General features: G+C 35.1%; 1 protein-coding gene across 1 annotated transcript in view; it reads left to right on the forward strand.

Annotated features, from left to right (window-relative positions):
• Positions 1–4,170, forward strand: part of LOC129246218 (uncharacterized) — a 48,859-nt gene extending 44,689 nt beyond the window's left edge. The window contains exons 3-5 of the mRNA XM_054884853.1: positions 56–609; positions 2,042–2,199; positions 2,272–4,170. Coding sequence (XP_054740828.1) covers positions 56–609; positions 2,042–2,199; positions 2,272–3,884 — 2,325 coding nt within the window. The 3' untranslated portion in view covers positions 3,885–4,170. The remainder of the gene's footprint in view (positions 1–55; positions 610–2,041; positions 2,200–2,271) is intronic.
• Positions 4,171–12,690: the final 8,520 nt, after the last annotated feature.

Here is a 12,690-nt window from a genome sequence, read left to right on the forward strand (position 1 = left end):
CAAAATATGTTTTATGAAGTATCTTAACCGAAATCATTTCTAAATTTTCTTTTAGGAGGCCTACCGGCGTTGGGTTTGTAGTACTTTGGTTCCGTATTTTGCTGAGGAAAGCGACATTTCTGTATCCCCAAGCAACAACTACAACAATAATAATAATAATCGTAACAACAGTAAAACCGACAACCGAACTAACAGCACAAGCACAAAAAATAGTGATAAATCGATAATTAATGTTGTCACCAGCAATAAAACTGGCCGATTATTTCCTAATGAAAACAACAATAATAAATTACACGATGCTGTAGATTCTATTGAGGAGGCAACACAACGAACCAAACGCCAACTCAGCCATAACATAACGATTTCTAATCCTTCCCCGCCTAACAGCGACGTGGCCAACAACAGCGAAACGTCAGCCGTTTTGAAACGGAGTAAACGAAACTTGGATGGCCGATGCAATCGGCATCAACAGCAGCAGCAACAACAAGAATGGCGGCAGGAGCAACAAAAACATCCAAAACAATCGAAACAATCCAATATCTTCATATCGACTGCCATTAATGCGGATCCATGTACTGAGGATCCAGTGATATCAAAAATAATTAAACGGTTAGTCTAAAGAAATTAGTGTCTAAATTTCAATATGAATACTAATTAAGTTCACAAACTGTCCCCATGTTTATCCGCATAAAATGGGAACTTAATTTTCCCACACCTTTTGAAATATTGCACTGCTTTATTGATACTGTCGCTTGTACTTAAATGCGAAATGAGAAAATTCTAACTAAAATAAGAGAACTTGCTGGGCCGTTGCGTCCTGGCAGGATGCATTGGTGGTAGTCAAATGAACGAATATGCCCGACAGCCTTGAAAGAACCTTCTGCAAGCTGTAATGGTAAAGGTTGATTATTCGAAGAGTTTTCCAAAGTTCGAGGTCAGATAGAAAACTTGTTTTCAATTATTGTCGGCCTTCGGAAGGCAATAGCAGGCAAGATTACTGATTATTGAATGTAGGTACTTTTTGTATCAATTCAGGACTACTACAGCTTCTTAAATATCGCAAAAGTTGGAAAAGGCGAAAATAGTTTAAAAATATTGTGTTTCCTGGTAAAATAGGCACAGAATTCTTAAGTTTTCTTAGTTAACATATACACCATTCCAAAGCTCTAAGTTTGTCTTTCCAAACCCCGTAAAACTTGAAATAATAGGTCATGTAAAAATATCCAGAAACTTGCCAAAAATATAAAAGAAAGTGTATGAACGCAAAACGAGTAGCAATTTGCAAGTTTTACGAACAGCTGATTAAATTGTTAGAAAAAAATCTTAAAAATTCAAATTGCTTGCAGTTGAGCCATCTCATATTAAATTAAAAAAAAAAAAATAAAGCAAATAAAATGCATTAATAATGCGCTTAGGCATCACATGATTTTAGTTTCTCCACGATAATTTGTTCCATTTCATCATCGCTGTCAGATGAAGAACATCTCATTAGCAATTGCAATTCGCAAATTTTAATTTGTGCTTATTTTTACTTTGCGTTCAGCTATTTTTCGCACTTGCAAATTCTTACAATTCTGATAAGTAAAAATTTATCCAGTAAAAATTTGCAACTTCCCCTCAAAATGTAATGGTATTTTGCGCTCTCACTTTCTCCTACTTTGCAAGTTTTTTGGATGCATGAACACCAAAACTTGATAGATTGTACCATTTGCTTCATGAGCAGACCTATGATCTACTATAAGTTATAGGTTTACATATGAGTAGCAATGGTGCGAAAGACCGGGCTTCTAAAAGGAAGTCGAAATTGTGAAATTGGCAAATTTCATCATTCAATTCTTGTTTCGCTTGACAAGACCTCCAAGAAAAATAACAACTTCCCAGATATTTTTAAGTGTCGCACCGTTCTACAAATATACATATTTACATATGTACTTACTTGTATAGGTAACCAAAGTGTCGTAATGATATACATAAATACTTTTAACTTTTTAGGTTTGGATACGATTTATTGTTTATTTACATTTGCTTTTCCCATTTTCAGATCTAAACGAAAGGTGCAATTTCGAAAGCGGAGAAGAATACGACCTTGCCTAAGTGTCTGCCAAACTGTTGAGCAGAAGTGCCCATATCTGCTCCCAGCTGATCGAGCTCCAGCGCTGCCAACACAATACGCCGGCGAACCAACATTCCTTTGCTTGGGTGAGTGCACATGTCGATTAGATCGCTCATCCACAGTTATCTTCACAGAAAAAGTACCTTCTTCCATTTCAGATCAAAGCATCCCAGAAACCGGCGAGCAATTGCGTAAATCAACCTATGGACCATCGGAATGCTGCTATAGCTATTGCGAGAATATTGCGGAAGGAATTTGCACCTACTGCAATGATTTTATACATAACGCAATAGATGTAAGTATTCCGGCTGGAAATTCAACGCGACGTTTACACAATATCACTCTAACGGCGACGAGTCCGTATCGCCTGGATACTCGCTTAGAAGCATCACTGGCAAACGACTCGACGAACAAACTTGCTGCCAGCATATCGATTGCATTAACTAATAGCTCAACAACCGCCGTGGGTAGTCAAATCGATCGCTTGCCATACTATGCCCTCTATGATGGTATTTATTATTACGATGAAAACACGGCCGATATGCCTGAAGCAGCAATGTCGGACGATTGCCCACCAGTACCGTCTGTGACAAGTCGCTGCACGATACCGTACTACGCCTCATCGGCGGCGGCACTGCGCACACAACAAAAGACAGTACCCAACGACATGATCGGCCACCACATGTTACTGCTGCTCAGTGCAATGCTTTGTCTACTAACCAGTCAATCCGCTGCAATGCAGCTAAAAAACGAGACGCACCCGAATCAAAAACAACTTCGCAAGTATATAATCCATAGCACGAAGCCTGCAAATATCAATGGATTATCAACAGAGGCGGAGCATAGTGATTCGGCTGCGTTGTATGTGGTAAAAAAATCCGTTTACTTGGTACTTCGCAGAACCGAATATCTACAGCAACTGAGGGGGGCAGAAGACTCCACCATTGAACGAATAGCTGGGAAGAGCACAAGATGCAGCAGTTCGAGAGAAAACCCCACAAGGTCCACTATCTTCTCCACATTTACAGTATGCACCTACTATTTTAGTAGAGGTATTTATGAAAGTAGTAACATCCGTCATTGCGTCCAGGATTGTGGTGGACGAGTACATTGTTATTTGGAGGAAAACTTTAGTCGAAGCAGAAGTAGGAGCAGAAACAAAACCAAGGATAGAAAAGGAAGTCGAAATTTGAATAGGAATCGAAGTCGAAATCGAAATCGAAATAGACCCGTAAGCGGTAATGAAATTGTAAATGGGAAAATATTTTGGGAAAGAAACACGATTAGCCAAGTATGTAGTGTACTAAAGGAATCAAATAAAACAAAAATTAGTCCTACTGAATATAGCGGCTCAGTACGGTATAAATACGTTGGGATGAATATAGGAAATAATAATAAAATTACTTATAGATTAAATAGCCAATTGTATTTTAATAGTAAAACTAAAATCTATCGTAGCAAAAAGTGTAGTAAATTTAGAAATTTTAATATTGCTACCAACACTGACTATAACAGAAATCATACAAATGAAATAATTAACACAACAACATCAAATACAAATAAATATTCTTATAAATATAATTACAACAATAATAATAATAATATTAATAACAATAATAATAAGAGCATTGACAGATTTAAGTCGTATTATGCGGAAAGAAATTGTCAGTTCATTTACTACTATAATTTCAATATTAACGATTGGTGGCGGCGATGGTGGTGGTGTCCGTGGTCATGGTTCACCCAACCACGATCCCTCGTTATATTATAGTTTGCCGCGATTTAATTACCTTTACCGCAGTAACAACATTAGGACGAAACTGATTAAATACATATTTTTTTGTTTTTCAGATAAACAATCCCGCCATACTTATTTTGGAAATAGATAAAAAAACGAAGTGTTATCCATCACGAAACCTTTCGTTAAGCTATAAAGCATTAAGTTGAGTGCGTTTCGAAGTCCTTTCAGCACTTTGTGAACAGAAACGCACCTAGAAATAGTACAATCATCCAAATATAGGTTTATTTGGCTACTTTTCCAGTAAATATTATCCAGCAGCGAAATTCTGGCGAAGTGCCAACTAATCCTCAGCCAAACGGGGAAAAGTATTCAAAATAGTAAGCCAACAGAAAACTAGCAGCAACTTGCACGTTTCACGGTCAGCTATTAACAGTGAAAATTAAAAAAGAGCTGAGTAAAATGAAAAATATGGTTAAATTGTGATCTCCAGATTTAGATTTACTTACTTTTTCCATATCTGTTTTTTTTTTTATATTTACTTTTTCCAAAGCTAATACAAATTTTCTCCTTTACTTGCATTGTAACCAGCTGTGCTGGACTCGCTGTTCTTCCTACCAGAAAATTGCTGCTGGTAAAAATTGTTTCAGCAGAAACTATTAGCTTCCCCTCAGAATGAAATGTCAGTTTGCTCTCTCAATTTCCCCTACTTTGCTGGAGTTTTGCGTACGTGCACGCCAACTTAGGTGTATGAATTCAACTCATAGTTGTATGTGTCAGGAGGCGCGAGCAGTTTAGGTGCACACCTAAACTCTGGAATATGAATTGCCACCGAAAAGCACATGTTTTCCATAACGAAAGTATTTGCAACTTTTAACACTAAGGCAAATATACCAACTAATTTCAACCGTACTCTAAATTAGAGCTCTAAATTTTGCACGCACATTTTCGAACAGCCTAGGCGTATGAGCAACGAAAACCGAGTATTGATTACTTGGCTTTTTTGTCAGCCTTTGTTTTTTTAATTTTACAATTATTCATATACAGCGCTAAAATCGTTGTAAAACTAAAAAAATGCAGATTTATAAAATTGTCTATTTTTGTTTAGTTGCTCAAATGTGCGAAAATTTTGGACAAACATTTGAGCAGTTGAGTTAGTGAATGAAATTCGACCGAGCTTAGAGCTGCTGTTCTTGTTGTTGTTGTAGCAGCATAAACATTCCCCGTGCATATACGAGGAATGCTGCTGAAGTGACAGTCCTTCGCCGGATATAAATCCGGGTCGTTCCGGTTACGAAGAACCGACTGTCGTGGAAACGATTTTAGAGCTGCTCACTCTGCTCGGTGCTCGGGCATCTAAAGCTTTACTCTAAAACTACCAAATTTCAGCGTGATTTATTTCCATTATTAGTAACTTGCCAAAATGCTACTTGCCAATCTAGTTACTAATTGTGCTTCTAACCTTTGCCATAAACGCATTTTAGATCAAATATCAAATGTATTTCGTTGATTCAAATTGCCTCTCAAAAACACCTTAATGTTGCTCAGAACGCTACTTTTACAATATTTTGCATTATTACATTTCTGAAGAGGTTTGCCGATTTTCTATTTTCTGATGTTGTTGTTATTGTTATTGTAGCAGTAGGAACAATCCGTATACATTTACAGGAAATGTTGCTGGAGTGACAGTCTTTGGCTGGTTATAAATCCGGGTCGTTCGGGTAACTTTTTCTTCCGCCAAAAAACTCCCATTTCAGTAGGTGTTAGAGGATTAAAATCTACTATGAAAAAATCTTCTTTAAATTCTACTGTATAAGCCTGAGCACAGAAATTTTATTTCAATATTTTCGATAAATTAATTGCACTTTTGGACGAAATATTAAAACTTAAACGCCCTTGAATTCCCTTAACGCCCACTTTCACTTCTACGGTTATTAGCACTTGTTTGTCCACTGAGAGACCACTGTCGTACAATGTGATCAACAACCTATTCCTTTGCAATGTATTCTAGGTACACTTCAGAGCACAAGCCCATGCAAAACCAGAAACAAAAATTTTGAAATATCTCAGTTTTTCGGTTACCGGTCTAATTTCTACAACTCAGCATTGTTCATGGAAAAAACGAGCACAATTGCTTCTTACTCATTGGCCCTCAAACGCATACTCCTTATAGTACTACCCATACTTCACCACTTGTTTCGTTGAATTTCCGTTCTTCTCCAACTCCTATAATTATTATTATTATTTGAGAGGAGTACATTTGAGAGCATAAATTACGGATTGTAAATAAAAAATTTCAAACATAATAATAATTTTACGAACTTCAAAACATTCTTTCAAGGCGAATTGCGTTTTTACTTATATATGTACATACTTACATACATATATGTATTTATCACAAATAATGCAAAATTAACACATCTGATTTTAAAATCGTCAATCATGTATATGTATATGTATGTGTGTATATATGGCCACAATATCGTCAACGCATCGTAGGTTTGAAAGCAAATTGAGTATATGTACATATAGATGTAAATGAATGACAACATACATACACATATGGTAAAGCAAAAACAAAAAAAGGGTTCTTTAACAAGAAAACAGAAATTTCACACGCAAAATAAAACATATTTTATTACAGTTAGAGATAAAATGAACAGGTTAAATTAATAATAATATTTAAACAAAAAACTGCCACAAGTTTAGTTTTGTAGGTAAAGCCCTATTATAAATACTTTATTAATATAAAATCAAACGTAAACATCCAAATCAACTAGAAACAAACTAGAAGAAAAACTACTTGAATTAAATCTAATTAATTAATTACAAGTATCGTTAGCAACTAAAACCAAGTAGATTAAAAACAATTCAAACGCAAATAGAACAAAACGAATATATGTATGTATATAAAATGTATGCATACATACAAACATTCATAAGTAAATTCATAGTACATTTAAAATCATTTCGCGAATTTGGAGGCAGGCGCAGTGAAAAAACTAACGATTTTCCACTTTGGAAATAAAGAATGAACGATATGCAGATGTATGTAGGTGCATATGTGCGAGAATTTTTGTATTATTACTAAAGGAAATTAACAAATATGCAAAACTAGTTTGCATATGAACCACCAGCAGAGGAAAGTAACGCAAATGAAGCAAACAACTACGAGTAAAATGTAACAACGGGTAGGTCTCTTTAAATTAACACTAAAAGCCAAGTTAGTGGCCATCAAATTGTAGTTAAAACAATGGCCAACGTACACACACCGTTGATAAAACACGCATGTATAAATGTATGTGTGTGTGTGTGTGCTATGTGCGGGTGGCCGACAAGCTAGAATACGATAAATAGATAAATAATAAATAGACTCAAGCAAAAACAAAAGAAAATAGTAATAAATAATAAAGAATATTATTAATAATAATTATGAGAACCAACAAAAAACAAAAAAAATTAAAAAAAAAAATAAAAAACTAAAAGCAGATAAATATATACGAGTATGAAGGACATTTTCATTTAGTTTTAATCAATAAAGCGCACAGTAAAAGTATAAATAAGAATTCTTGAAAAGTAAATAAAATAATATTAAGATTAATTTTGTAACTAAACATCGTCAATCCCAAGGTAAACCAAAAAAATATAGAACAATTTATAATTACATATATACATACATATATACACATATATATACATCAACAGCATAGCATCAAACATATGAGTGTACAGACATGTATGTGTAAGACCAAACAAGAGAGTAAGACGGAGAGACGGACCGCAAAGTACATAAAGTGCATATATATACATACACATATGTATGTATGCGCAGGTGTATGAGTAATTAAATATTAAATTATAAAATGATAGGCATTAGCAATACCTATATTCAACATTATAAACAAACGATTGTTATTCGCTGCCGTTATATGTATGTATGTACTTCGAATTTTCCCTACATCCCAACAAAGTGAATTACCGCATAAATGCACTATACAGACGTCGGTGTGGTATGTGTGTAAATATGCGTATGTATTGCAACTCCATTGAAATTATTTTCCTACGACCCTCGTGTATACCTTTCGATTGCCTGCGTACTTACATACATATGCACACACAGATAGATACAACCCTCTACACTCAAAGGCGCATAATCATAGTCCAAGAAATTGAATTAAGCTTTTACAACCCGAAATGTATTGTATTGAAATGTTTGTTGCAACCAAAGTGGCCTTGCCTACTGAGGCCCTTTTTTGTCTAGGGTTAGAGCAGATTTTGCGCTGTTGGTATTGAAGTTCAGCAACTTTTTGGAGTGATTAAGGCCATTGCGCCGTTCCAATATTTCCTGGTTTTTATTTTGATCCATTTTTTGGTTTCCTGTTTTAGATTGTTTTTGTTAAAGCTGAGAAATGGGGTTGGCCCAATAAATGACACTTTCGCCCCTTTCCGTTTTTGGCATAAAAGTTTGCTGTTGTTTTTATTGTTGTAGCAGCATAAACATTCCCCGTGTATATACGAGGAATGCTGCTGAAGTGACAGTCCTTGGCCGGATATAAATCCGCGTCGTTCCGGCTACGTACAACCGACTGTCGTGGGAACGGCATAAAAGTTTGCCTTCTCGTTTTCTTCGTCCCTAATGTCCTGGTACCCGAATCAGGGAAACCCGATTAAGAGTCGCCTGTTTGTTGAGTGTATTGTCATACTCTATAAGAACTTTTGAATTGAACGTAAAGCTATTTAAGGCTTTGAGGACTGATTTGGCTGTCCGAAAGTATTTTGATTTATACTTTGTCAAACACTCTTTTCGGTACGATTTCCACTGTTTCGATTATGCCGAAAAGTTCCGCATGGAAAATTATTGTATCTGTCTTCAGTGTTAAAGATTTGTCTCCTCTAGTCCCCACCATAGGCTACCATTACGGTGCGACCCACGCTGAGTCCATTTTTGTTTCCAAAAATTAATCAGCTAAACATCGACGGCAACAAAACGGCGCAACTTGCCATTCGGCGCGCTTAACAACCGATTCAATGCAATGTCCAAGGCACCATTGACACCTTACGGCCAGATTTATTGGAAAATTGGAATTGGACTGATCGAATGGATTATGGAACGCGCCGACATATGCCGGATATAATAATCAAAAACTAAATGCCATGAAATTGTCCACCAGATACAATTTTTATTACTTTTTTCACAACATTGACATACCTACATACATAAGAATGGGTTAACCAAAGGTTCAGTGGATTGTTTCTTGTCCCCCTCCTTGTATAGATTGTTTCGAAAAGAGCAGCAAAAGAGTTTGTTGAGTCGTTGACTGTGTTTACCTGCAGATCTCTGCGTATGTCGTCATTCCGAACAAACCAAGGAGTACCTTTTTTGGAAAGCGTTGTATCAACTCAACATCACTTTTCGCTGTGCCTGGTTTAAGAACCTGATTTTAAGTTTAGAGTTTTCAACACCCAACTACGAGTTTCTGCCGATAAGCCAATGAAGTTTATTGTATTTTATATACCAGATTATAATACCAAAAACAGATCAATTCCAACTAGCTCTTAAAAAGGCACCCAATATATAGGGATTATACATATATAATGTATGGAAACCTAAGTTAATTATTAAGAGAGGGAAATTGTTTTTTTTTCCAGAAATTTAGCAACAGGAGAGAAACTACACCCAATTTTAAGTCGTGACTATAATTATGCGCCAATACTGTATTTCTCTTCAAAATTGAACCGTTTAATAGTGTGAACTAATGCCTGGGATTATTAAAACTTATATATGTATGTGTGTACGTAAATATGCATACATACATATACATACGTACAATTATAAAATGTGTCTATGTATTTGAGCCAATATTTTGTATATTTCCATTGAAAGCCTTTGAAATTGGCATAGTAGAACTGCTGGCAGTTTGATATGCCGACTCACTTATGTATGTTATTTGTTGCCATTATCCACATTTGTGTGTATGGACTTACGTGTGTACATACATACATACATACATACATAGATACAAACATACATGCATACATATATCCAACTACTACTATCATTCGCAATAGTGCACCGAAGCCTTCGCTGATTCGAATCAAATCTGAATGTAAAGGGCAATACATAGAACCCAAGCGTTTGAAAACTGACATTTTTAAAACTGACGAATTACTTTATGAAGAAGGAACATAGATATAATTAAACATCTACATATACATAGTATGTATGTATGTGAAATCGAATAGCATATAAAGCATGCGTATATGTAATAGTTGTCAAAGAAGTTTTGTTTGTTTGTTTCTTTGATTGTGAGTGTATAAATAATATGTACGAGTACAAGCATGCATACATACATACATACATACATACATGCTGCCATGCATCGATTTGAGTGATCTGTACGCGTATACATACCCTTGTGGCAGAAGCTGTGGGGACCTTTCAGAGAAGGATGTTCAGCACCTTCTCTGTAAACGTCCCCCAAAAACATCATGAAAAGATTTTAAATGAATTGAATGATCAGTTCTTCACAAGAAGCATATACAAAATTTAATTTTCTAGTGATCATTTATTTCATGGCGAAACTTTGTTGCCGTTTTTCCGATAATAATAGTTAAAAATATCAATTGTAATTATTTCTGCCTCAGAAAATGTAGCTATACAAATTTATTAGTTGCCTTGTTATAGACAAAGCAAGTGCTAAATTTCAAAAATATTTTTCAGTAAAAACAAAATTATTCTATTGCAATGAAAAAAATTTGTATTTTCTAAATATTTCCTTATTTCTTTCGATTAGAGGTGCCTTTTCAATATGATTTTTCTCCCATATTGTTGTAGCACAGCAGAATCATTCCCCATACTTATGAGGGGAATGGTGCTGAAGTGACAGCACGGATATAAATCCAGGTCGTTCCGTTTACGTTGAACCGACTGTCATGGGAACATATTTTCCCCACATATTTCTGTATGTCGTATTTCTGTGGCCAAGTAAACTTCAAGCTACTTAGAGAATTGTATGCATATCGGAGTAAATGTACCATTCATTTGAAGCTAAGAGTACGCCCTCCAATTTTGTTTTGCATTTTTTCAAAAGAGCTGCGTTTTTTGTTGTTATACTTTACTTCGAACTCTGGCATGCTAAAGTATATACGAATTGCTTGCAATATATCAGATTTCGAAACTTTCTGTAAAGACTTTTCGGAATCGATTTGACTTCTTGAAAGAGCCAAAGTACGTCAGAAGAAAGAGAAGTGCGAGTAAGAAATACTTGCAATATGTATATTGGGGCGTGTACATTTTTTTTCGGCAACGGTTCTAACGTTTCGAATTGTACTTATGATTCTAAGAACAAAGTCCACTGGAGCATAGCTCTGAAGTATATTTCGATATTTCCAAATTTTAAAAAAAGCTATCTTTACTTACGAAGCTAATATGAAGATTTGTACTGACCACCCAAAGTAATATGAATATGAATATGAATATAATATATTTATTGTATAATAAAAATTCAAGATAGATAGCTTTACCTTTTAAAATTTCAAGCCAATTTACACGACAACTTTTCAACCTAGTTTTTTGCCCCCTTTTTCTCTTTTAAAGAAGTCTTCGCAAATCTTCGTGCATTAACACGATGGCTTTGGGTTTGCGGCTTTCTTGCGTGTTTTTGACGTTTAAGTAGATAATTTTCTTTGGTCATTCGTTTGTTGAGCCCGAGGCCAAAGCTCATTTGAATAAAAATACGAAAATGCCAATATGATGAAAGCGAAATGTCAAAAAAAAACTCCGATTTCGCTGACCGTGCGTGCATGCCTACTCTGTTGACTTCTCTACATTTACACTTCTCTTACACCACCAAGTTCGACACGCCTGGCTTTTCACCCAGGGTAAATTGGTTTTAGGAGCTTTGCTTTAATGGATTTTGTTTCTTTGAATTTATTGCAGAATCTGGATTTGCTGGGAACGATCTCTGGGAAAGTCGTTCCATGCAATTTGACCCCCTTAATGTACATATGTGCATATGTAGCCTTGACGTTGTCATTAAGATTAAAACGTTACTGATTTTTCCAGTTAGTTTTTGCAACTTTTGGTGAATCAAAATTAAAAAACGCCAGATGCTTGTAAATATACCAAAAACCATTATTTTACTATTACGTAACAAATAATGTAAGCATTTCGATTAACACACAAATCATTGTGTGTATGACGTTGTTTGTATGTATTGTATGTATGTATGTATAAAATCCTAAGTTTATTTCATAAATATTTTCAATTGATCGGACATCTATTTTAGATATTTAACCACTTCCGCAATACTTCGATGACCTATAAAATTATAAAATTATATTCATGTTAGGATTTGAACTACAGCAAATCACTTTGATGTCGAATTTCCCCTTTCGATTTCTCGTTTCGACTCGTTCAACGCGAAATGTAAAACAACAAAAAGAGCCGAGCGCATAGTGCGACGCGTTGAGAGCAGAGGTTCGATGGAGCGAGAATTTAATATAAAATAAGAACAACTTGTTGCAAGATACTTTTGTATAACTTTTGATATAATATAGTTAACATGAATAGATGCCTAAATGATAAATTAATGTTAATTTATTGTATTTAAATTAAAGAATAATAATCAATAAAAAGTCAATGAGACATAAAAAAACAGTTATTAGCAACAATAAGAAGCAAAAAGCGAAATTCTAGGCGATTAGAGTTAAATGTGTAGATGTGGAAATAATGGAGGGGTAAGCGAGAGAGTGGCTAGCTCTCGAAATAAACAAAAATGTCAACGATTAGTTAAATTACGAAATGAATTACTTTAAACAGATTAAAATTTACCTTGTG

Source organism: Anastrepha obliqua, chromosome 4 (genome assembly GCF_027943255.1).
Source record: "Anastrepha obliqua isolate idAnaObli1 chromosome 4, idAnaObli1_1.0, whole genome shotgun sequence".
In the NCBI taxonomy this organism is placed as follows: domain Eukaryota; kingdom Metazoa; phylum Arthropoda; class Insecta; order Diptera; family Tephritidae; genus Anastrepha; species Anastrepha obliqua.